At 57.0% G+C, this 26,512-nt stretch overlaps 1 protein-coding gene across 3 annotated transcripts; it reads right to left on the bottom strand.

Moving 5' to 3' along the window:
• Positions 1-26,239, bottom strand: ABHD17A (abhydrolase domain containing 17A, depalmitoylase). Of its 3 annotated transcripts, none has more exons than XM_084614352.1 (5): positions 25,920-26,239; positions 22,037-22,579; positions 8,519-8,713; positions 3,092-3,271; positions 1-1,141 (listed from the first exon to the last, which is right to left on the bottom strand). In XM_084614352.1, exons 2-5 carry the CDS (start codon positions 22,342-22,344, stop codon positions 916-918), a joined length of 909 nt encoding a protein of 302 aa, XP_084470478.1. In that variant the 5' UTR covers positions 22,345-22,579; positions 25,920-26,239; the 3' UTR covers positions 1-915. The 3 variants fall into 3 exon arrangements, with proteins under 3 accessions (XP_084470478.1, XP_084470480.1, XP_084470479.1); XM_084614354.1 differs by lacking the exon at positions 25,920-26,239 and adding an exon at positions 25,058-25,200; XM_084614353.1 differs by lacking the exon at positions 25,920-26,239 and adding an exon at positions 25,046-25,191.
• Between the last annotated feature and the right edge of the window lie 273 nt (positions 26,240-26,512).

A 26,512-nucleotide genomic window follows, 5' to 3' on the forward strand; every position in this document is an offset into this window, starting at 1 on the left:
TTGTAAAATTTTACATCTTAAATCTTTATTCTTCGATTCCCTCCTTCCAGCGTGACTCGAGGGATCTGTCTCTAGATATTTGGAGTAAAGAAAGGGGGTGCCCCAAATACAGGGGAGTCTTGCGGAAAGAGAAAACAGGACGGATGCCGAAGATCGGGGACAGCGCATGTCTCTTAACCATCTTTGCCCGACCCTTTTCAGAGAGCAGGGGTTGCACGTCGGGGCCGTTCCTTCCCAGCAAGGAGCTCAAACGCCACTCGGTCTCCTCCATCCCTGCCCTCCTGGTCCTCACTGGTGTTCGATCCAAGGGAAGCTTTGCTCAGGGCCAGAGAGCCCTGCTCCTCCATTCTGATGCTACTGATCTGGGTAAGGCAGAAGGAGGGGTGGGGGGTGTCTCATGCAGTGATCAGATCCCAGATAGGAAAAGGCATGGGGCTCTTCAGGGATAATTAACCCCCTCAAACCTGCGGCAGGGCCAGGACTCCAAAACATCTCATTGCTCATGGCAGAACAGCTGCATGATGGGAAAGGAACTAAGAGAGCTGTCTGCAGTGGGGATGGGGGGACAGAACCCACAGCAAGCTCCAGAGATGGATCGAAAGTGGCCTCAGCACTTGGAGCAGGAGTCGGGAAGCTGGAGCCGGTCTTTTCCCCACCGCATGGGCTGGGGCTGCCCAGGCTGAAATGGGAGCCATCCTGCATGTCCCGTCTGTAGTGTCTGGCGGGGAGGCAGAGGGTGGGCCGAGCTGGGAGCACAGTGCCTGGAAACACCAATGACTTGAGGACTGGCCACGTCCCGACAGCTCGCCAGCCTCCGTGTGGGCTGGAGCTGAGGCTGCCCAAGTTGTTACACCTCCAGGGGGCAGCGCGGCCCGATCCTGCCTCTGGGTCAGAGTCAGGGGTGGCAGCTGGGGCTCAGTTGCGTTGGCTGGTCAGCTCCTGGGAGATGAACTTCCGCAGGCGCTCGAGGTACTGGCTGTACAGTTCAATGTCATTGTGGCCTGCCCCCTCCACCCACAGGGGCTCCACGGCCTTGGGGCAGCGCTCATACAGCGCCAGGCCGTGAGAGAAGTCGATGACCTCATCTTCGGTGCCATGGATGATGAGGACGGGCGAAGTGATCTTGGACACCTTCTCGATGCTGCCGGGAGGAGAGAAGCAAACAACCCCTGAGCAAACCCTGCCCTGCATCGAGCACCTCCAGCCACGAGGGGCGCCCCAGAACACGCTGCAGCCCAGGCCCCACCACTGAAATGCAGCTGCCTCTGGGGTGGAGGAGGGGAAGCAACCAACTAGCTCACAGCCCCGTGCACAATCTGTTGGGGGTGGAGGGCCTGAGGAATTATGGTAAGGACTTGCAGCAAACCCCCCCCCCTCCCCTAGCTAGACTGCAAACCCCTCACGACAGGGGCTGTGTGTCCTTTGTCTAACACCCCATAGACCAGTGTTTGCCCACAATAATGGGCTTGCTAGGGGTGCCACAAGATCGGGGGCAGGGCCTCCACATGGATTGGCCCTCAGACCCAAAGAGGCGTGTTCTGAACTCGGGTTGAAATACCACATGGCAGCTCAGATGGCAGCTCAAGATCCAGTCCAGGCTCCATCTGCATCTGCTCAGCCCAGTCCAAAGCCCTCACTAGGGTTTTCACCTGGTTCGCTAACCTGAGTTCAGAACGCACCTCTTCTGCTGCGAAGACAGACCCCAGGGACTCTGGCTCCACCGTGCTCCGACCACAAGTAAAAACAGGGGGCTTCCAGCCAGCCCTGTCAACTCCTAGATTTCAAGGCCAGAAGAGACCGGTGTGGTCATCTGCTCCGACCTCCTGCACGCATGGGCCAGAGGATTTCCCCCAGTGCTTCTTGCAATGAGCTCAGAACTCAGGGAGCCTGAGCGCATCCTTTAGAAAGAGCCAACTGATCGCCAGTCAGAGATTCCAAGTGATGGAGGATCCACCATATCTCTTGGCACAGTTCCCTGGGGATTTTCCTTTCGGTACATCCCTGTTCCTGGAGGGTTTTAAGAACAGGTTGGACAAAAACCTGTCTAGGTTTACTTAGTCCTGGCTCAGCGCTGGGGGCTGGACTAGACAACCTCCCCGGGTCCCTTCCAGCCAGACATTTCTATGATTCTGTGATCAATGCTGCCTGTAACTGACAGCATGTGTACACGGCTACAGAACACCTGTGGCTGGCCCGGGTCAGCTGACTCGGGCTCGCAGGGCCATCAAATTGCAGGAAATATTCTGGCTCAGGCTGAAGGGGTCTCAGAGCTCAGACTCCAGCCCAAACATCTATTCTGCAATTTTATAGACCCACAGCCCGAATCAGTGGACCAAGACCAGCTCCGGGTGTTTTACTGCAGTGTAGACGTAGAGGTCTGCAGGGCAAACCAGAGCTACGGCTGTCACTGTGATTACACAGGGACGCCGACGGGAACTTAACAACCCATTCTGCTGATGCTGCGCAAACAGGAAAAGCCTCCCATGCCCATTTGGGCAACTAACGTCTGCAAGGCACTTCGAAGGCCCCAGGCTGAGGTTCCAATGCAAGCGGGGTGCTGTGGGTACAAAGCAGCACCATGCAGGCACCCTGTAATCTCGCTGTTTTGGGGGATGCGTGGCCACTTCTGGAGGAGAATCTGCCTTTGGTCCCCAGGCTGGCTTTGGGGCCCAGCAGGCGAGGCGGCAGCACGAGAATGTGGGAGGGTGGGATTAAACTGGTGCCTCCCCGTCCCCTTACAGGGGTGGCTGGATTTCCAGAAGGGCAGCTGGCAGCCAGAGGGGCCCCAATTTTCAGACCCAGGCACTTTAACAGTTTGTCTGCATCCTGCCATCTAGCACCAATGGACATCCATGCACCCCGGTGGAGACGGGCGCCTCCCCAGGGGATAATCAGATGTCCTTCCAAGGCATCCGCACAGAAAACAGCCCCAAGGCTCACCTTTTACCCACCATCTCATGTGCTGCCCCCCACCCCTGCAAGGGCGAGTTGCAGTTGGAGTCCATGTGGACACTGGGCCATCGTCCCCTGGCAGCCTGAGCTGAGCAATCTCCCCAGCTGGGGGGGGGGTCAGTGTGGGGGAAACACTCACTTGGGGAAGGCGTCAAAGCAGTACGTCTTCTTAGTGTCAGGGAAGGCGACTCTCATGCCCGAGGTGAGGGGCGAGTGCAGCACCACGGCGGCACACTCGTAGCGGGAGGCCAGGTCCACGGTGGGCACCGTGCCGATGCTCTGCCCGTACAGGATGATGTTCTCCGGGCTGATCCCATACCTGGGCAGGAAGGGAATCTGGGGGGTTAATTCCCAGGTGCTGTCCAGCTGGGGGAGACATCTCCCTGCAGCCCCGAAGGGAAATCCCAACACAACAGGTTGATGGCGAACAAGGAACTGTCCCGCCCAGGCCAGGAGATGGGCTGGAAGGTCCGACAGGCCTGGCTCCTATGACTCTCTGAGAGTGAGGGTCCCTGGGCAGAGGACACTAGGTGGTGGGATTCCCCCCAGCCCATTGGGGACCCCAGTACAGGGCAATGCAAAGGGCAGCCCAAGCCGGCTGTCTCCCTGCAGGCCACCTGGGCAAAAGGCAGGTTAACCACCCCCAACCACAGAGACCGAGTGACCCACCCACGCTCACACAGGCAGAGCTGGGCCATGCACCCCGGACTGCTGAGTCCCAGCCACGCAGCAGCCTGTTCCCATCCTTCCCAAGGAGCCCTTGCAGGGGGGCTCTGAGCTTCCCCCCGAGAGCCACAGCAGGGAGCTGAACCCTGCACAGCAGCGAAAACACCGACTCGGGCTTGTGGCACTGATTTACCTCCTGGGGGGGGGACGGAGGACGTGGGGCCCCCCGCCCTTGGGCCTGATCCTACTCCTCCTGGCCGCTGCCACGGAGCTCAGTGCACGAAGGGCAGGGCCCCCCTTCTCCTAGCCTCTCCCCCCAACGCTATCAGCTGAAACAAACACCCATCCCCGGGCCAACCTACATGCACTGCAGAGGTTGCCATGGTGACTGGCTTATCCCCTCTGGGTTTCGGGTCTCGCCCCTTCCACAGGTGGCTGGCTGCCCCCCAGCCCAGATTCAATCGGACCAGCCTGAGGTGCCCCCCCCCCTTGGTCCTGGGCACGCTAAGATCCTCAGGGCTGGGCTGCCCTGGGTCCTGATCCGTTCCCCACAGGGAACATGACTGAGTCCCGTGCAGGCCTGTGGGGCTGATGTAGGGCAGGGAAACCTGGGGGAGGCAGAGGAGGGGACGGCTGCTCCAGCGGGGGGCCCGGGCCCGGGGAGCTGCTGAGGGCAGGGGGTGGTGGTGGAGGGAAGTGCTGGGAGCAGAAGCAGAGGCAGAAGCAAGGCAGGGAGGGCCCTGGGCAGGAGGGCGGCCCAGCCAGGAGCCAGCAGAGGGACTGTGGGGTGCAGGGGCCACTGACGGCTGGGAGCAGCCGTCGGGTCTGGGGGGCTCCATGTCTCATTGTCACCCACCCAGGATCAATTTAAGTAAGGCATCGAGCAGGCCCGGGCCCAGCACAGCCTCCCCAGCAGACGGCCGCAGCTACACGCCATCCCCCTGGCCTGCTCCAGGCCACAGGGATTCTCTGGATCATGAGCCCTGTAGGGCGAGGATCGCTTATCCACCTGGCTGTGACCTACTTCTGCACAGCGCCGCGGGCGGAGGCAGGGCCGCGCGCAGGACCCAGGCAGACGCTGAGCAATTAGCAACGTCAGCGGCTCCAGTGTACATTTCCCCAAGGCGTTCGGTGCTGGGGGAAGATGCCGCATGCCGCGTTGGCAGTCGTGGGGATAGAGGCTTCTGTTTACCCACAGCCTGGGCAACAACCGGGCAAACTACCTCCCCCCACATCCCCAGCTCTGGAAGGACACACCTCTCCGGTTGAATTACTAAGGCCCAGTCAGCCCCGCGGGGGCTTGGTCTTTCCCCCGGTTTGGATCCTTCCCTCTGGGTGAAATACAACTGAATTGCCAGTCGGTTTTCTCGGTGCCAGTGAAGACATACACCTGCTCTGGAGAGGGATACTGGTACTGAGGGACTGGCCAATGAGCCTTCCCTCTCCAGTGGGGACTCAGGGCTGGGAGCCTTGTCTAGACTAGTCATTTCTGCCTTGGGCTCAGCTTGAACCTGGAGAGGGAAGGCGGATTCTTTTGCTGAGTGCTCAGCCCCACCCTGTGGCTTCTCTCTTTTAACAGAGCCCAGCCCACGTCACCCAAACCGGAAGGCTCCCCACGGCACCGGGCGATGAGTCACCCCAGAGCGAAGCAGCTGGGTGGGCTGGGACTGTCTAGCACCACCACATAAATCGCGGCCTCCGGCCTCTCCCTCCTGCTTCCCCCTCTGCAGAGACGCCGGCCCCTGCCTGTGACTGCCCGGATGACAGGGCCGGCGGCTCTCCGAACAGGCACTAGGCAGTCAGAGGAGGGACAAGTGGCCTCCTCCGAAGACCACAGGAGGAACCCGCCTCCCTGCTCAGTAGCGGGAGTGCAGCCGAGTGGGTAGCGCAGCAGAGTGGGACTCAGAAGAGCTGGGTTCTGTTCCTAGTGCTGCCACTGAATGGCCTTGGGCAAGTCCCTATCCTGTGCCTCAGTTTCCCTGCCTGCCCTTTGTCTCTGTTGTCTAGCTAGGCTGTGCTCTGGGACTGGGACTGTCTCACTCTGTGTCTGCGCAGCACCTGGGACAATGGGCCCAGGTTTAGCTTGGCTCTAATACAACTAGTAATAAAGGGAACCTGCGTGGGGGGAGGGGAATGTGGTGCTAATGACATGCAGAAAAGGCCTGAAGCTTTATTTGTTTCCTGGTGTGGTTTGTCACATTGGGAACTCAGGCGTCCTGGCCCCGGTTAGACGCTGAGCAACAGCAGAGTCAACAGGGTTAGACACGGGCAGACCATGCCCCCCAGGGGAGTCCTGGTCAAGGGATTTCTACTCAGGCTGTTCACACCACTTCCCTTATTGCCTTATTCCCTGTAGGAGAAACACTCCCTGGAAAGAAGATTCAGTGATCCTGTCATCCAGTTCAAAGCTCCTGCTGCACATCCCAGTGTCACCCAAGGAGTGCTCCAGCTAAACCAGACCTGCCGCCCCCGCCAGACACAAAACTAGGTGGAACAAACCAAACCTTCCAGACCCTCTTCCTACCATATCAAAAAGGGCACAAACCTCCCCACAGCCCCTTGCTGGGCACTTCCAGGGCAGCCTCTGAGACTCCCAGCCACGCACCCGCCAGCCCCCGGCATCCAATCCACAAAGGCCCCCTTGGCGCCGATCGACGCGTGGCAGGAGAAAGCATCCGGGCCCGTCCCTTCGCGCTGAGTCAGCGGGGCTCATGCATCATGGTTGGTTCTCCAGGATGCTTCCTTCTGCCACCTGTCCCCTGTCCCTAACCACCACCTGCCCAAAAAGGAGGGGTTCAGCCTCTGGGGCCCGGGCAGCCCTTGGCCTCGTCGCTGAGGCTACTGAGGTGGTGGCCAGTGAAAGCAACCATCTCCACTGGCCGTGTCCCCTGGGAGCTGAGCTGGGACCCACCAGCCCCCTGCATGCTGGCAGCACCCAGCCCTGGACCATGGTCACACTGGCCACCCCAAGGGGAAGGCTCCGTCCCTATGGTTCCCCCGGAGCCTGCCCACCCGCACCGTCCCGTGCATTAGCTCAGCCCTGCCCCCACCCCACCAGCGGCCTCCCCTGCGAGCCCCTTCCGAGTGGCTGTCTCGCCCGGTGAGGTTTCCTGTTTTCCACAGTGCAGGCCACAGGGCTTTCCTGGCCCTCCCCGCCCCCCCGGCACTCTCTGTGGTGACCTCGAGCTGGGCTGCCTGCATCTCACTGTGGGTGACGGGTTCCCAGCCACCTAAAATGCTGAGCCACCAAATTGCTGTGTTCTGAGCCAGCTGGGCCTCCTCAGGGCGCCACTGATTTTGACGTTTTGATTCTGACCTTTTTGCTACAAACCATTTGCAGAAATTACGGTGAATTCGCAAAACGTTTTGGTCAATCTGAATCTGCCTCTTTCGCTGGAAAAAGTTTCAGTGGAAATATTTCCCCGGCTCTCCTTGCAGTATCTGTGGCTCGGGCCCGGAGAGGGAGAGTCACACACGTGCTACCAGTGGTCTCCCGCCGTGGCCTGGGTCGGGGGATGCTGGGATTAGGAGAGCTCTCCTCACCCTGTATTGTCTGGCCTCAGCCTCAGCCACTTGCCTTCACGCTGGTGTGGATCTAGGCTGACGAGAGAACTGGGGGACGGGGCTCCTTGTTGGTGGAGGGACAGAGCCGGGTGGCGGCCACGTGCTGCAGCCAGCATTGCCTTGCCAGATCCCCCAACAGCTTCATGTCGCAGGGCGAGAGGATGGAGCCTGGTGGGACTCCACAGAAACATGAGATCTCCCAGCAACACCGGACGGTTCATCCCAGTGGAGCGCTCCAGAGTTGGGAGTCAGGAGTCCCTGGGCGCCTCCCTTCACCTGGAACATGGCTCCCTATGCACATCTATCCACCCAAGCCTGGGTCCTCCCTGTTGAACAGATGGGGAAACTGAGGCACTGAAAGGTGGAAGTGACATGATCCATTGAGTCGGTGGCAGAGACAGAAAGAGAACCCAGGAGTCCTAGCTCTCTGAGGTTTAAGCCACAAGGCTGTCTCTCCTCTGTAGATAGCTGAGAAATCTGCCCATCTGCCCCAAAATACTCCCCCACTTTTAGCCCAACTCTCAGGCTTTGAAACCTGAACCTTCTTCCAGGTTCACAAAGGTGTGGTGGGTTCCCTCCTATCGCCCCCATTATTTCTGTGCCACGTCTGTGCTCCCTGGCTCCCTGCAGAGGGGCTCTGCAACCGCAAGGAAAGCTGCCCTCCGATAAGCCCCAGAAATCTCACCCTACAGCTGTCCCGAAGGAGCAATCTGTCCCACCAGGTGACAGTCATCCAGATCATAAATAACCCTTGGCCCTGCTCTAGCACATGAGGCTCTCAAACAACTTGACACACAATAAGCAAAACCCCTCATCACATCTTCTATGAGGCAAGTCAGTATCATTCTCCCTGTTCTACATATGGGGAAACTGAGGCATGGAGGGGAGACATGCCCAAAGTCACAGAGTGGGACTCAGATCTCCAAAGGCCTATCCACTGGGCCATGGTGCCTCTCTCAACCTTAACCTGCAGCCCTCCCCCTCCCATGCTCTTCTGGCCCTGAGCTCCACTCATGCCCCTCAAACCTGACCCACAGCTCCCAGGCTATGCCAGCCCTGGGATCCCCCCCAACTCTGCCGATGCCCTCCAGTCCTGACCTGCAGCCCCCTGCTATCTCGGCTGTGGGGGTCCTTCCTATCCACAGCTCTGTGATGCCCCTCAATCGCAGCCTGTAGCCCCTCTATGCCAGGCCTGGGGTCCCCAGGCACTGACTGCCTGAGCAGGACTCCGGGAAGGCCAGATCTTCCTGTACCCACTTCCCTTTACTCCCCATCCCAAGCAGCCTTGGGCCTGTGAGGCCATTGGGGAGGCTAGCCGGCCCCAGGCAGAGCTCACCTCGTTCTCAGGGCCTGCCAGGCCGCATCGATATCAGCGTAGAGATTCTTCTCTGAGGGCTTCCCCGTGCTCATGCCGTAGCCCGAGTAGTCGTAGGAGAAGATGTTGCAATTGATGCGGGTGCCCAGGCCGATGTAGAAGCTGCTCATCTGGCCCAGGTCCACAGCGTTGCCATGGGAGAAGAGCACCGTGAACCTGCCGGGGCAGAGCTGCGGGTTAATGCACAGAGAGGGGCAGCCGGAGGCCCTGGGCCATTGCTGAGCTCTGCAGCCTCCTGCCAACTGTCCTGACCCCACAGGGACCCAGCACAGGACTGGGGAGCCGCTGGGAGCGCCTCGCTAGCCAAGGGCTGGGGGAGCCACAGGAGGGGGAATGGGGGAGGGGAATTTGGGAGGGAAGAGGATGCAGGGGAGATCAGGGGGCACGGAGAAGCCTGGGGGGGGGCAAAGGAGGGGGAGGTACAGGGGAGGGCCGGTGCCAATGTCATTCCAGAGGAGAACAGGATGGGAGGAGACGGGAGATGGAAAGGTAACTCCAGCAGAACGGAACCCAACCCCTCCCCAGCACCAGCCCCCTCCCCAACTTGACCACCCCCCAGCTCAGTCTAACTGACGTTCTTCTAGCCCCCCCGCCCCCCCGGCCCGCGTGCTCCTAGTGGGAGGGGCAAGAGGCCGGAGGCTGCACGCCTCAGACGGCGCAGACCCAGTGAGGGCAGGGGGCTGGGCCCACCAAGCGCCCACAGAGAGCAACGACCTTCCACTGAAGTGAACAGCGAAGTCTCTCAAGCAGCCGCTGCCCCCCTTCCCCGCTCCGCCGCCCGCCGGCAGCAGAAGCAACAGCAGCAGGAATCGTTGTTACTGCCCCACAGGCCGGCCTCTGGGGCATGCCTGGTGTGGGCTCTGAAGACCTGCGGGCAGTGGTGATGAGCCTGACACTCTCCCCTCTGAGTTCACACCGGCCTGGCACCATGGTGTGGGCTAAGAAACACCACATTAGAGGGAGGGGAGTGGGTGACTCTTCCCACCGGTTGTTTGCAGTGTAGCTGTAGCCGCGTGGGTCCCAGGAGACCAGCGAGACAAGATGCGGGAGGAGGGACCAGCTTTTACTGGAACCCTCCCACGTTAGCGTCAACTTCCTGGACACTATGATCCGCTTCCACAATGGAACCCTACAAGACAACCATATACAAGAAACCCCAGGATCTCCCCACCCACCTTCACAGATCCAATAACCGCCCCAAACACGCCAAGAAATCCGTTCTCTACAGCCTGGCACTCAGGCACCACAGAATGTGCTCCGAGGGGAAGGTCCGGGATACACACCTTAACACATTTAAACCCGCCTTCACCAAACTAGGACATGCCACCAGAGAAGTAGATTGCGTCATGGAACGGGCCACCCAAAACCCCACGAGAACCTGCTTCAGGACAGAAATAAAACCCCCTCCAACAGCACACCCCTAGTTGTCACCCACCTCCTCATACCGGAATCCATGCGGGGTATCATCTAACAACTACAACCCATACTCAATGGGGAGCCCATCCCGAAAGAAATCATTCCTGAACCCCCATTTCTGGCCTTCAACCCTCAACCTCTCCAAGCTCATCAGAAGCAAACTCTCCACAGACCAGGCCACACCAGCGCAAAGCGGCCCCAGACCCTGCCAGAACAACAGATTCAAAACCTGCATACACATCTCCACCGCTACAACAATCAACACCCCCATCCCAACACACCTTTCCAGATCCATGGGTCCTCCACGTGCCTATCACAGCCCGTGGTGGGCCTCATCCAGCACACTAAATGCCACAATAACAGCTGTGTGGGTGAAACCAGACAATCACTACGCTCTCGAATGAACTTACACAGGGAAATGATAAAAGCCAAACACACCCTATCACCCTGTGGGTGGACACTTTTCACAAAGCGATCACTCCACACCTGACTTGTCAGTCCTCGTCCTCAAAGGAAACCTGCACAATGCTTTCAAAAGACGAGTCTGGGAGCTTAAATTCATAACTTTGCTAGACACTAAAAATCACAAACTGCACGGAGACACCTGCTTTATGGCTGTTACAACAATCCGTAACCACTGACCCCCTCTTTTTGTCCTATGACTGTGGAGGTGTTAATGGACAACTCTGCCTTGAATGGCCCCTTACTTACAATATATGCTGCTACTCATGCTAAACAAACTGTTCCACCTTGCATTTTGCTGGGAGGACCTTTCCCAGACCTGAAGAAAAGCTCTGTGTGGCTGGAAAGCTTGCCTCTCTCACCAACGAAGCTGGTCCAGTAAGAAGCATTACTGTGCCCATCTTGTCTCTCTTTCCCCTGGGGCAGAGCTAACCTCAGTTACGTGCTCAGGCATGCTGTGCTGCGGGGTGTGGGGGCCTTCGTAAGATGGGGGGCACTCCTCCCTCTTCGGCGTGTTGTGAGCATCAAAGTGTGAATGCTGCTCAGAGCGAGGCCAGGGGATGTGACTCGGCCTTACTCTGAGGGGAGAGCAGATCTTCAAAGTGCACCAGGGAAAACCAGCTTCTGAGCAGTCCGCAGCCCAGGGGGAAGGGAGGGGCAGGGAGCCACATGCTCCTTGGATCCCAGCCGCCAGAGAGATCAGAGACCGAGCAGCTGGCACACGCGCCTTCAGCCAGACGGGGCCGGCGTATATGAGGCCGCCAAAATTGACAAGGCAGAGAGGCTTGGCTGGCGGCATCTGCAGCCAGACCAGGTGCTAACACACTTCGTCAGCTTAGAGGCAAAGAAATCCCCTGCAATCCCAGCCTGTCCTCATCATGTGCTAAATCCAGGCGCCTGCAAAGAACAGCGGGGGCAGGTCTGTGCTTAGATCAGCTCTTCATGGCACTCCTGGTTCGGCTGGCACGTTTGGAGGCAGAAATCCCACTCATGGGCAGTCAGTTCCTCTTTGCCAACCCCAGTCCCCCTCGCCCGGCCTGCTCGGTCGCCAGGTCCCAGCGCTGCCTGCAGGAGGACAGCCCCACAGGACAGACGTACGGCACCAGGGTCCCAGCAGACACATCCCAAAATCCGGGGCATGTGAGCCTGGATGCAAGGCGGGACGACCCCCCGCCAGAGCTGGTGTCTCCGACAGACGGCAGTGTGACCTCATGCCGGCCACGGAGAGCCTGAACTGCCCATCGGCGCCAACCGTGCCGGAGGATGGGACGGGAAGGGGGCTGGGCAGCAGGTGGCCTGGCTGGGAGTGCGGCCCCCAGAGCAGCCTCCAACCCCAGACCTCGGCCACGGCTTCTAACGGTCAGAAATGGACTACGCGAAAACCTCCCATTTCTGCTTTGCTCAGCTCTTCAATTCTTGTCCCCATCCCGCTCCCCCAGCTGCTGTCTTGGTATGGGCCAGCTGCTCTGGCTGACCCTCGGTATGAGCTGTCTGGCCATTGGTACAGTCTGGCTGACCCGTGGTATGGTACAGCTGACCTTTGGTACAGTCCAGCTGGGGGGACCCTTGGTGTGATCTGGCTGAACCTTGGTATGGTCTGGCTGGGGGACCCTTGGTGTGATCTGGCTGGTCTGGCTGGGGGACCCTTGGTGTGATCTGGCTAGTCTGGCTGTCCCTTGGTACGGTCCAGCTGGGTATGGTCTGGGTGGGGGACCCTTGGTGTGATCTGGCTAGTCTGGCTGGCCCTTGGTACAGTCCAGCTGGGTATGGTCTGGCTGGGGGACCCTTGGTGTGATCTGGCTGGTCTGGCTGGCCCTTGGTACGGTCCAGCTGGGTATAGTCTGGGTGGGGAACCCTTGGTGTGATCTGGCTGGTCTGGCTGGCCCTTGGTACAGTCCAGCTGGGTATGATCTGGCTGGGGGACCCTTGGTGTGATCTGGCTGGTCTGGCTGGCCCTTGGTACGGTCCAGCTGGGTATAGTCTGGGTGGGGAACCCTTGGTGTGATCTGGCTGGTCTGGCTGGCCCTTGGTACAGTCCAGCTGGGTATGATCTGGCTGGGGGACCCTTGGTGTGATCTGGCTGGTCTGGCTGGCCCTTGGTACAGTCCAGCTGGGTATGGTCTGGGTGGGGAACCCTTGGTGTGATCTGGCTGACCCTTGGTACAATCTGGCTCGGTGACCTTTGGTATGGTCTGTCTGGGTGACCCTTGGATTCCAGGCTCTCTCACCCATGCCCCCTGCCCTGGTTCAGGCCTCACTCCCTATCACCTGGGTTGGTTCCTCCCCCGCGCCCCCCACCAGCAACTTAGGCTGGCCCAGCCGAATTCAGCTGTGCTCCAGGTGCCTCGGCCACGATGCCGTCTGCTCCTCTCAGCGACAGCTGTGGGCAGCATCTTCCGCTGGGCGGCAGGGAGAGCCCTTGACTTTCCCAGAGCCAACGTCAGGTGCCAAGGGGCAGGCTCCAGCTCGCCGCACCGGCCCTGCAGACCCTGCAGGCCACCACGCCAATGCAGATACACATCGCCCCACATGCAAGGTGCGGGGACAGACATGTAATACACTGCACTTATCGCTGCCCTTTGCCCTCCTCACCTGCACTCTGGATCAAGCCTTGGGTTCAACTCCCAGCTTTGCCACTACGCCTGACAGGAGTCCTTGGGTAAGTCACTTTCCTCTCTCTGTGCCTCAGTTTACACATCTGTAAAATGGGACGAATGACACTGACCTCCTTTGTAAAGTGCTTTGACATCTCCTGAGGGAAAGTGCTGCGTACAAACTAGGGATTATTAACCAACCTGCCCCAAAGCTTATTCATTCCTCTGGAGCAGCCATACCCAAAATTATTCCACTGCTATACCCAATTTACGCTGGCCAGATGCCCATGATGGGTAAACTTGGGCCTACACCAGTTCCAGTTTAAGGTCTGACTGCTGTCACTATTGATGAGTTGTACTAAAGGAGCCCTTAGGGGTCCCCAAGTGAGATCAGGACTCTATCATACTAGGCACAGAACAGACACATAGTAAGAGACAGCCCCTGTGCCAAAAACTTGCAGCCTAAACAGAGGAGGCAGACAGGTGGGAGGGGAAGGGACTCGCCCAAGGTCATCCACAGGTCAGTGGCAGAGCCAGAAACACCCAGGTCTCCTGAGACCCAATATAGTGCTCTACCCACTAGGCAATGTTGCTTCAGCAGGTGTTTTATACTACGTGAAAATACAGCTCTCATTTCTCGCTTCAGAAGGGCCTAAAATCGTGCACATGAAAGCCACAATGCTTATGCACAGACAAACTATGTGAGGTTATTTTGGGGCGTGAGGGGATGTGGGGGTGTGTGTGAGGGGGGGAAGGGTGTGACTGGCCCATTCTGAGCTGCGCTGTAGTTAGACACAAGGACCAAGATTCAGAGGGGAACGGGGGAGGATGGGAAACAGCATTTAAAGTCAGGTCCTAACGCCTAAATGGGAAGCTGAGCTGCTTTTAAAAATCTTGGTCATGGTAGCAAAGGGCTTTTAGTCTAGACACACAGAAACTGGGCTGATTTAAGTCAATCGGTTTCTAAATAAATTTAGATCAAACAGCCCTGTGGTGCGGACACACTTAAATCGTGTTCGTGAGGGCCTCCTCCTGGGAAAAGCTTAATTTGGTTTGTTACCAGATTCAGAATCTACTTTAGCTAAAATCACTGTAGTTTCTGTGTGCTGAGCAGGGCCTCAGGGGCTGGGATTTACAGGTGGAGGGATAAGTCCCCTTAAAATGTCTAAATCCATTTCTAGCATACAGTAGAACCTCAGAGTTACAAACAGACCAGTCAGCCACGCACCTCATTTGGAACCGAAAGGACGCAATCAGGCAGCAGCCAAGACCAAAAAAAAAAAAAAGAAAGAAAAAAGGGCAAATACAGGACAGTACTGTGTTAAATGTAAACTACTAAAACAATAAAGGGAAGCAGCGTTTTTCTTCTGCAGGGTAAAGTTTCAACGCTGTACTGAGTTAATGTTCAGCTGTAAACTTCTGAAAGAACAATCGTAACGTTTGGTTCAGTTCCGAACACTTCAGAGTTACGAACAACCTCCATTCCCGAGGTGTTTGGAACTCTGAGGTTCTGCTGTAGTTTCTCCTGTGACACGTGGTATAAACAGGTTGCATGATGGTTGGAAGTGGGGTGTAGACTTTATTGGATACCCTATATACCTGACTTGTGCAATGGGCTTTCCAAACTCCGGCTGAGAAAACCCTTATAGTATCATCCAGCATTCTCTGCTGGCCCTGCTATGTACACTTACAATTTAGACTGACCTGGCCATGTCACTTGAGGGGGGGGGGTGTAAAAAGTTCAGACCCCTGAGTGCAGGAGTTAAGTCAACCTAACCCCCAGCACAGATGAGCCTAGGGCAACTGAAGAAGAAGTTCCTCCCCGTGAGCTGTAATGGCAGTTCCTCAAGATGTGTGTCCACAGGGGTGCTCCACTTCAGATGTGCGTGTGCGTCTCGCACCCTTGATTGGAGATTTTCCAATAGCAATGCCCGTTCAGCCAGCGCATGGCCCTTAGCCTCGTCGTGCCGGACCCCGAGACTATATAGGGGTGTGTCGGCGAACCGTCCTCCGTGCCTTCTCCACCCAAACATCTCTGCAGAGAACCGTCTGAAGCAGAGGCAAAGCAGAACGAGCAGGGGAGCACCACAGGGACACGCATCTCAAAGAACTGTAGTCACTGCACAAGGTGAGTCATCTCTTCTTCAAGTAATGTCCCTGTGGGTGCTCCACTTCAGGGGACTTCTGAGCAATTTCCCCACAGGCAGGAGGGAGCTTCAGAACTGAGTCCAGAATTGAAAATAGTACTCCTGTACCCTGAGCCACATCAGATCGGATGGCCTGGATCACGGCGCAGTGCTCTGAAAATGTAGGTACTGATGCCCACACGGTAGCCCTACACATCTCAGACATCAGATGTTCTTAAGCAATGCTGTGGATGTTTCTTGTGACTTGGTAGAATGTGCTGTCACCCCTTGAGGAAGATGAACGCTTGCGGTCTCATAACAAGTGACAATACATCCAGCTATCCACCTCGACAATCTCTGAGCAGCAATCGTAGATCCCTTGGCTATATCCATGGAGGAGCTGAACAGCCTGGGTGACCTTTGAAATCACTTGGTCCCATCCAAGTAGAAGGCCAGTGCTCTTCAAACATCCAGGGTATGAAAACAGAACCCCTACATAGGTCTATGGCTCTGGGAAAACCAATGGCAGATGAATAGATTGGTTGAGGTGGAACTCCAAGAGAACCTTAGGTAAGAATTTAGGGCATGGGTGTAAAGAAACGTTATTCTTGTAAAGGGGAGTTCCGCCATCAAGGTGCAAATCTCCCCAACTCTACTGGCGTTGTGATGGCTCCTAAAAAGGCTGTCTTCATAGATAAATGGAGTAGAGAACAGGTTGCCGTAAATTCAAATGTTTCATAAAGTAACTGAGTACCAGATTGAGGTCCCAGGTTGGGGTCGGGTCTCTACTTTCGGGGTAGAGATTCCCCAAACCCATAAAAAACCCAGATACAGGATGAGCCAATATGGAAAATCCCTCTATATTCGGATGAAAGGCTGATATTGCAGACAAGTGGACCTTAACTGGGTTAACTGATAACTCTAATTTCTTCAAATCCAGCAGATAATCCAGGATTGCCTCTTGTCGGGGGTCAGCAGCCACTACCGCCAGGACCTCGGAGAACACCCTTGGGGCCGAGGAGAGACCCAAGAGGACACCAGGGCTCCGTCTCAGGCCAAGGCGCTAGAGAAGGAACTGAGGGCGGTTTGCCCGCTCGACCCTATATGGCTTCGGTGTCTGGCATAAGGAGGCATAGGGCGCATGCGCCGCCCAAACGGACACTGCTAGCGGGAAATTCTCCGACCAAGGGCTCAAGGGGCACCTTAAGCAGAGCAGCCACAGGGACACTACTTGAAGAAGAATTTTTCCACCAACCTAGCTACTGCCGCTCGGAGAGGTGGGTTAAACTTCCACCGCTATAGGAAACATCTGCACGACAATGCTACACTGGCGTAGACATGGTCTCACGCTGCTAACGCTGTCAAAGCCCTTCGCAAACGCCCTTTCATTAAGTTTCATGACAAGCAGGAACTCTACACCGATAAGGGACCTTTTCACCCACCACTAAGAGGCATCCACCTCTGGAGTGGGAACACAGCAGCTGTTTAACCCTGCGCTGGCACGCTTATGTAATCGTTGAGGACAGGAAGTGTGGAAAACCCTGCAGGGAGGATTCGCTTCAGAAGAAGGTCACTACCTTAGCCAGGAGCCAGGTCTAACATGGACAGAAAGACCCACTTCCACCCACGCAGCATCAGGCAGCACTGCCTCCAAGGAGGGGAGTGCCCCCTGCTGAGTCACTGACCTCTGGAGGTCTCCGATCCAAAGAGCGACCCAGTTTGAGAGACCCAATGCCCACGGTGGCCCAAGCAACAGGCATCACGCCACATGTCAGCTGCCAGGAACAAAGACAGTGACCCAAGAATTCCAAAGGCAGCTGCGAAGCCCCCGGCCGTGCAGAGAGCTTACGTAGCAGCTGCCAGTTCCCAAACTCAGCCGTGCCCCTGCAAGCCCTAACCGCAGGCAGGATGAACAGCAGACTCTAGGGCAGGGCACACACAACGTGAGGAGGCCTCGGTGCTGCTCCCTGGTCTGCCCTTCCCCAGCTGTCACTGCCGGGTGTTGGGAGCCGCCACCACTTTTTGGAGGTTTAGGAGTGGGCCAGACAAGTTCCACCCCAGCCTACAGGGGGGAGCATGGAGCCTTGGATAAGAGTGGCACAATATCAGCCCCAAGCAGCCTAGCAAAATGTACCTGCCCCGGCACAAAATCAACAGCACCCGGCACAACTGTGTCTCTGGGTGCCACTTTGTAAGACACACAATAAACGCTCTCCAAGATGATCAGAAAGGCAAGTGATGGGCAAGGAATAAGAACCTAAAAAGCACAGAATCATGGGGGGCAGATGGGGAACTAGTGATATTTCACTTGCCCATGACAAATAGTTGCTAGCCCGGGCATGTAGAAGGTAAGTTAAGTATTTGAGACGCCCTCCATCCATCTCGGGATTATTCTGCCCTGCAAGGCGGGTTGAGAGCAAAGATCTAGGTCTCTACGTGTTAAGATGTTATTCACAGGGAACAAATATTTAATAATGGGCTCTTCAATCTACAGAGAAAGGTCCAACCCGATCCAATGGATGGCAGTTGAAGCTAGACAAACTCAAACTGGAAATAAGGCATACATTTTTAACGGTGAGCGTAATTAACAATTGGAACAATTTACCAAGAGTCATGGTGGATTTTCCATCACTGAGTTTTCAAACCAAGATTGGATCTTTTTCTACAAGACCTGCTCTAGGAATTATTTTGGGGCAGTTCCCTGGCCTCTGTTACGCAGGAGGTCAGAGTAGATAATCCAAAGTGGTCCCAACTGGCCTTGAATCTATGATCGCAGATCAAATAGAAGGGGTGAAGTAGGAAATAAATATATCATATTTGTGACTTTAAATCTCTTCTGTCTTTGTTGTTTTGGTTTTTTTCCTATTTAGAAATAAAATCTCTAACATTTTAGACCCAAATTTGCCAAAGCAGCCCCTGACTCTGTTGGCTTCTATTATCACAACTTCAAACACCTAGGGAAGCCTAGTGATCAACCACTGGAACAAGCTATCAGGAGGAGGGAGTCTCACCTCTGGCTGTCTTCAAATCTAGACCCTAGACCCAAATCTAGAATTCTGCAAGACTAGCTTTAGCCCAGGGGTTTTAAACTTTTTTTCAGTTGCGGGCCCCTAAAATATTTTGAATGGAGGTGCAGACCCCCATAGTCTGTGGATCCCCAGGGTCCCATGGATCCCAGGTTGAAAACCACTGCTTTAGCCAAACACGAGTGATTTGGCTCAATACTTGGGTAACTGGGTGCAATTCTCTAGCCTGTGATACACATGAGGTCAGACAAGATGTTCTAATGGTCCCTTCTGGCTTTAACTCTATGAATCTATATCCCGGCTCAATTGAAGTCGATGGCAAAACTCCCACTGGCTTCCGCAGGGCCAGGACATCAGCCCATGGGTGTCCTTTTCAGAGGTGGTGAGCAGCCGCAGAGCTCAATGACGCCAGCTGGGGTCCTGGGTGCCCAGCATTCCCCAGCCGTCTCAGGCTGGGCACCTGGAGATGGAAACCACCAGTTGCCCTGAGTCGTGAGTTCTCATCTTGAGGGTCACAATACCCCTGCCCACCCTGCATTGCTACGTGGGAAGGGAATCCTGGCTTAGTGGGAGCGGGACCCCGAGACAGAACAGGTTGGGAAGCACCCGTGGACTATCATAGAATCATAGAATATCAGGGTTGGAAGGGACCCCAGAAGGTCATCTAGACCAACCCCCTGCTCGAAGCAGGACCAATTCCCAGTTAAATCATCCCAGCCAGGGCTTTGTCAAGCCTGACCTTAAAAACCTCTAAGAAAGGAGATTCTACCACCTCCCTAGGTAATGCATTCCAGTGTTTCACCACCCTCATAGTGAAAAAGTTTTTCCTAATATCCAATCTAAACCTCCCCCACTGCAACTTGAGACCATTACTCCTCGTTCTGTCATCTGCTACCATTGTGAACAGTCTAGAGCCATCCTCTTTAGAACCCCCTTTCAGGTAGTTGAAAGCAGCTATCAAATCCCCCCTCATTCTTCTCTTCTGCAGACTAAACAATCCCAGCTCCCTCAGCCTCTCCTCATAAGTCATGTGTTCTAGACCCCTAATCATTTTTGTTGCCCTTCGCTGGACTCTCTCCAATTTATCCACATCCTTCTTGTAGTGTGGGGCCCAAAACTGGACACAGTACTCCAGATGAGGCCTCACCAATGTCGAATAGAGGGGAACGATCACGTCCCTCAATCTGCTTGCTATACCCCTACTTATACATCCCAAAATGCCATTGGCCTTCTTGGCAACAAGGGCACACTGCTGACTCATATCCAGCTTCTCGTCCACTGTCACCCCTAGGTCCTTTTCCGCAGAACTGCTGCCTAGCCATTCGGCCCCTAGTCTGTAGCGGTGCATTGGATTCTTCCATCCTAAGTGCAGGACCTTGCACTTATCCTTATTGAACCTCATCAGATTTCTTTTGGCCCAATCCTCCAATTTGTCTAGGTCCTTCTGTATCCTATCCCTCCCCTCCAGCGTATCTACCACTCCTCCTAGTTTAGTATCATCCACAAATTTGCTGAGAGTGCAATCCACACCATCCTCCAGATCATTTATGAAGATATTGAACAATACCCGCCCCAGGACCGACCCCTGGGGCACTCCACTTGACACCGGCTGCCAACTAGACATGGAGCCATTGATCACTACCCGTTGAGCCCGACAATCTAGCCAGCTTTCTACCCACCTTATAGTGCATTCATCCAGCCCATACTTCCTTAACTTGCTGACAAGAATACTGTGGGAGACCGTGTCAAAAGCTTTGCTAAAGTCAAGAAACAATACATCCACTGCTTTCCCTTCACCCACAGAACCAGTAATCTCATCATAAAAGGCGATTAGATTAGTCAGGCATGACCTTCCCTTGGTGAATCCATGCTGGCTGTTCCTGATCACTTTCCTCTCATGCAAGTGCTTCAGGATTGATTCTTTGAGGTCAGCGGCGCTGGAGAGCAACGGCCCCTCTGCACAGTACATCCACAGCCCACCCCAGCCATGGGCCCGGACTGAGTTGCAAGGGCTAGCACTGGGATCACAGCCTGGTCGGTCCTTGGCCAAACTGCGGCACAGTTGGCCAGGTGATCCAATCATGGCTCTTCCGTCATGGACACCAACCAGCCACTGGGCTGAGACCCACCCCCGCATATCCAGCGGATGGAGAGGTACCGAACAGACGCCTGCCCTGAGGAGAAGGCAACCCCAGCCCTTCGCCAGGGCTAGGGAAAGGCTATGTAGTGTCCGTGGGGTGAGGGTGGGCCTGGAGAGGGAAGGGAAAGGGTTAATTGAAACTGACATTCTGTGGGGCTCATTGGCCTCCTTATATGCTCCCCGCTGGTAGCAGAGAGGGTCTTCTCAGCAGAGAGGGTCTTCTCGATGCCCGTCCTGCCACAGCTGTGATTCTAGCGCAGCACCTGCGAGGGACCCTGCTTTGGTTTATCAAGGCCCAACCCGCGCACACCGAAGGCAGCGGGAAGGAGTGGGGCAGCACGGAAGGGAGGGAGACGTGGCTGCTGGATTGGGGACACACACTCTTGGGAGGAACCGTGAAACCTGAGCAGCTCATGGACCGATGCCCTCTGGCAGCAGGGTGAGAATGGGGAGGAAGACACACCAGGGCAGATGCCTGAGCAAGTGTGGGGTCTCACAAATCATGGCATGTGGGACACAGAGACTTGGGGAGGGGTGTTGGGGGTGTGAGGGGCACAGAGGTCTCGGGGGAGGGGATGTGATTCCACTGGCACTCCTAGCTCAGGAGAGCGGCTGGGGTTCCAGGTGCGAGTCAGGGCCTAGAAACCCCAGACTCAGCTAACGAGACTAATGAGCCCAGCCCACTGAGTGGGGCAGGGGAGTGGGGCTGAAGATCAGTTGCGGGCAGAGACACAGAAAGGAGCCAGCGCTGGTCCACAGTCCATAAATAAAGCTACCACTCACCCCACCCCTCACTGCCCCCAGCTCTGCCACCTGAACCAAGGTGCCAGCAAGCTGGAGCCCAGGCCCTAGGCTCAGGTGAGGGAATAGTGGCCAATCAGAGGTGGGCAACAAGGCCTCACCTGGCAACGCATCCTTGGGAGCCTGGGAGCAGTCCCCAGGGCCCCCATACGAGCTGTGAATGTCTCCGGCAAAGGGGCAGGGCCCCCACAGGCAGCCTGGACACTCCCAGCGCAGCACACCTCACCCATTCGCCTGCATTCAGCCTCGCCATTATTATTCCATAACCCTCTGCCCTGCACCAGCAGCATCCATTGGTGGATCTCACAGCACTTCACAACTATCAGCTAATTAAGCGGCACAACCCACCCCCCAGCATAGCGCCATTCCCCTCATTCTACAGATGGGGGAAACTGAGTCACAGAGCAGGGGAAGCAACTTGCTCAAGGTCAGTAGCAAGGCTGAGAACGGAACCCAGGTGCCCGGGTCAGCAGCAGGGCTGGGAACGGAACCCAGGTGTCCGGGTCAGCGGCAGGGCTGGGAATGGTACCCAGGATTCCATGCCCCAAGCACTGTGACTTTACTACCTCCCTCCCCTTTGATCTTTTTGTTTGATTCCATCCCCAATTCTAGGTATGAGCAAAACAGGTTTTGACAGCCAACCCGCAGTGAGCATTTGCCCGGGCGTCTCCAAATCTCTGTGACTGGGCATCTCGCTTGGGAAGGTGCCCGATCTGGCACCGGGTCGCTGCAGGCCAGGAAGTGGCACCATGTAGGAGCTGCATTGGCGCAGGATGGCACGCTCCCTACAAGGTGTCACGGACAGAGGACCTGCAGGAGGGGATCAGACCCTTGGCCCAACTGAGTCGGGAATCCTACCCCCTGCTCTGCAAAGCGGGTTCAGCTCCCAGACACGTCCGCAGCTTGCCACTCACCTAGCGCCAGGCACACACCGGATATACATGCAGCTGACCCGGTTCCCCCGGCCACTCTTGGTTAGGAACACCTCAATGGTGTCCAGCTCCCGCTGGGCGTACTGGAAATCCGCCCGGTCCGTCAAATGCAGCTTCCATCGCCCCGCGGTGCCTCCTCTCAGAGAGCTGGTGCTGCCCACGGGCTCTGGCTCGGGGACCATGGCGTAAGTAGGCTCCGGGGGGAGGAAGGCCAGTTTGGCCGCTATCCGGCTGGGGCAGGGCGGGCAGCAGAAGAGACAGCACAGCTCACTCACCGACAGTCCGTTCATGGCGGCGGAGAAAGCACCGAGCGCGGAGTTCAGTTTATTTTTCGATTTAACGAACAAAATCAAAAGGAATTTTTTTAAAAAACCAGCAGATCCGGCCTGGTCACCGCCCGTCTCCTCAGCCTGCCCTCGCCATGGCGGCCGTCACGACCAACGGGCCAGGTGTCTGCTGCGCACCCCGGCGCCGGTCAAGGTAAGGTCGGCCACCCTCTGTCCGTCCGCACCGGTCGGCAACGCCCTAGGACCGAAGGGGGATGGACAAGGGGTTGATGAGAAACCACGGGTAGTGCAACCTGGCAAAAAAGAGCATCCCAGCCCACGCTCCGAAAGCTACTCAGCACACAACCACACAATTCACACACCCCGCCCCAGAAAAACACACACAGCATAACCAAACAATAAACACCCCTCCCCAGAAAAACACACACAATACGCACTCTTCTTTGAAAAACACATAACACCCATCACCTCACCGAAAATACACACTTTATACCTACACAATACAACCCCCTTGCTGGAAAATACACAATAGACACACACAAAATATACCATCCTCACTCCAAATCCCACAAAACACAACACACAATACACACCCACACAACACATACTCTCATCAAAAACCACACAAACGAACACCCACACAGTACATTCACCTCATCGAAAACCACACACAAACCACCCACGCAACATACAACACTCACTATAAATCACACACAGTATGCCCACACAACACACATCCATCACTAAAAGCCACAAAAAAACCACCCCCATGCCATACTCTGCTGACACATAATTCACCCACCCAACATACGCCTGCCACCAAAACCCCCACACAGCACAGCCGCACAACACACCGAAAACCACATGCAGCTCATACCACTCACCTACCAAAGCCACACTCTGACCAACGCACACGGATCACCAACACACGCGACACACCTCCTGCGCCTCAAACCCCACACACAAGACACAATGCCCACCATGGCCATGATCCTGCAATCCGGTTGACAGATTCCCTGCCCCCCCTCCCCCACACGCAGAGCTCAGACGACGGACATGGGGCTAGCATGTTGCGTGTGCTATCATCCTATGCATCGTCACACAGCACCACATCCACTCCAGAAATTACACAACGCCCCACGCACGGGGCAGCAATTCTGCAGCATATGCTCACAGCCAGGAGACAGAATTTAACACACACACCAAAGAGGTTTCTGCAAGTTTGGGCAGAGCCTCCCGTCTGAGGAATGTTAAACTAGCCTAGACCCCGAGGAATTCTACTCCAGCTGCTTCCGCAGGCGGGGAAAGAAGAGGAAAGGGTGGAAGGAAAGAGAGGCCTGTGAAATAGAAGGCTTATATGGAAATATTTCTATCCCGAATAACTGGATCCCCCCCACTCCCAGAATAACTGGATTACACACACACCCTCCCTCCCCCCCCCAATCTGGGGCTTGTTTTACATTAAGGGCCAAATTCTGATCTCACCCCAGTGTAAATCCTGAGTAGCTGTGCTCAAATCAATGGAGGTCCTCGGGATTTAGGCCAGTGTAGGAAAAAGCAGGATTGTGACTTCCCCCTGCCTCCCAACACAAGCTGATGGGGGGCAGGAGGGAGATGGAAAATAATCTATTCAGCCCCCCCCCGAAAAAAAGAATAGGTCCCAGGATCAGAGGCGCACTTCCTTCCATTTCATTCTTCCCTCCGGCTGGGATATTTGTGCTTTGTGCAGCTACTCAGCAGAACAGCTGCTCCCCTCTAATGGTACATCAGAGACACACCACACAGAGAAACACACCTGTCCACACTGGACAGGTGTCTGCCACGCAGACATGGCAGATGCCCCCTACACGTGTGCCATTAGACACACGTGTGGCCGCACGACCCCGCTGCCTGCATGACAGGCACACACAGAGACGCACACACAAAGGCGAATGTTTGCTCGCTTTTCACGGACACACCAGAGGGCACGCTCACACACCCAATGACCCATATTACAGGCACACACCTGTGCGCGCTATAGACACATGCGGGGTAGAAACACACGCACACGTTTGCAGCACAGGCTCACGCCCACCCGTCGACTCTACAGACACGCGGATTAGAAAACACACACCCCCCCCGCCGTCTACACTGAAGACACACCTTTTTCGATACCACAGCTTGACAAAGCCCTGGCTGGGATGATTTAGTTGGGGTGGGTCCTGCTTTGAGCAGGGGGTGGGACTAGGTGACCTCCCGAGGTCCCTTCCAACCCCGATTCTTACAGACACAGTCACTCCCCGGCCCACACAAGACTCGTGTCACACCCCGGCCCACACAAGACTCGTGCAGCCCAGACGCACACTTATCGGCACCACACACACACACTTATCTATACTGCAAACACAGCACCATGACAGAGCTACAAAATACACGTAAGTATCCATGCGACAAACACACACTTATCTCTATTCCCAGCACCCGGTATGAAGACAGTATTTGGGGGGGGCAGAAGAAGGGACCAACCGCCGGGGCTTGCGACTGCTTAAAAGAAACCAAAACTAGCCCAAAACTAGCCCCTCTCTCCAAGGATCTAACTCCAAACTTAACTGGGGGGTTGGGGGGGGGGCAGCGTTTGGATTTACACAAGTAGGCTGCAACCCTGCCCTTGCAGAAGTCAATGCTGGGAAAGGGCCCCAGCACGCTAGAACAATGGGATAATCACCCCCATAATCACCCCCACATCCTGCAGGCGCCTTGGGCCCCGCTGAGCAGGGCAAGTTCGGAGCTGGAGATATTGAAGGAGCCGAGGGAGGAAGACACCAGCAGCCGGGGCGGGGGGTGCGGGGGGACGGCTGCAGTTGGGGCAGAGGGAAAGAAGGGGCGCAGGGAAAATCAGCTTCTAATAGGACTGGGGGGCGGGGGAAGGTGATTGCAGCTGGGGGAAGCGATACAGGGGGATTGAATCAGCTCCCAGATGGGCTGGGGGCTGCACCGGGACGGGCTGGGGGCTGCAGGGGATCGGGCTGGGGGCTGCACCGGGACGGGCTGGGGGCTGCAGGGGATCGGGCTGGGGGCTGCAGGGGATCGGGCTGGGGGCTGCACCGGGACGGGCTGGGGGCTGCAGGGGATCGGGCTGGGGGCTGCACCGGGACAGGCTGGGGACTACAGAGGATCGGGCTGGGGGCTGCAGGGGATCGGGCTGGGGGCTGCACCGGGACGGGCTGGGGGCTGCAGAGGATCGGGCTGGGGGCTGCAGGGGATCGGGCTGGGGGCTGCACCGGGACGGGCTGGGGGCTGCACCGGGACGGGCTGGGGGCTGCACCGGGACGGGCTGGGGGCTGCAGGGGATCGGGCTGGGGGCTGCACCGGGACAGGCTGGGGGCTGCAGGGGATCGGGCTGGGGGCTGCAGGGGATCGGGCTGGGGGCTGCAGGGGATCGGGCTGGGGACTACAGGGGATCGGGCTGGGGGCTGCACCGGGACGGGCTGGGGGCTGCAGGGGATCGGGCTGGGGGCTGCACCGGGACAGGCTGGGGGCTGCAGAGGATCGGGCTGGGGGCTGCAGGGGATCGGGCTGGGGGCTGCTAGGCAGGGCACCTTTGCTCCCTTATCCGCTGCAAGCTCCGGAGCAGGGAGCATCCGGGCTCAGAGCCGGTCCCGGGCCCCGCTCCGAACCGGGCCGCTGCTGCCCGCTCCGAGCCCCGCTCCGAACCGGGCCCGGGCCCGCTGGCGCGCTGAGCAACTGGAGCCGGGCGCGGCCCCCCGCATCCCCCCGGGGGCCCTGCAGGCTGGGCCCGGCGCGCGGCGCGGCTCCCGGGCGCTCCAGGCTCCTTGGCCGGCGCAGCCAGCGCCTCGTCCCCTCGCTCCGAGCGGCCGGCGGCGGATGTGACAGCAGCGCAGCCCGCACTGGAAGTGACGCCTCCTCCTGAGTCCTGCTCCCTGCACGGCCCCCGGGGAAGGAGGAGCAGGAGCCTGGTGCAAAGACATGGAGGGAAGGGGGCTGCCTGCTCCCCGGGCTGCAACCACCCCCCCTTCCCCCGCCTGGAGGGGCTGCCTGCTCCCCGGGCTGCAACCACCCCCCCTTCCCCCGCCTGGAGGGGCTGCCTGCTCCCCGGGCTGCAACCACCCCCCCTTCCCCCGCCTGGAGGGGCTGCCTGCTCCCCGGGCTGCAACCACCCCCCCTTCCCCCG

The sequence above is a fragment of the Lepidochelys olivacea genome, assembly GCF_965140295.1.
Source record: "Lepidochelys olivacea isolate rLepOli2 genome assembly, chromosome: 25".
NCBI lineage: Eukaryota > Metazoa > Chordata > Testudines > Cheloniidae > Lepidochelys > Lepidochelys olivacea.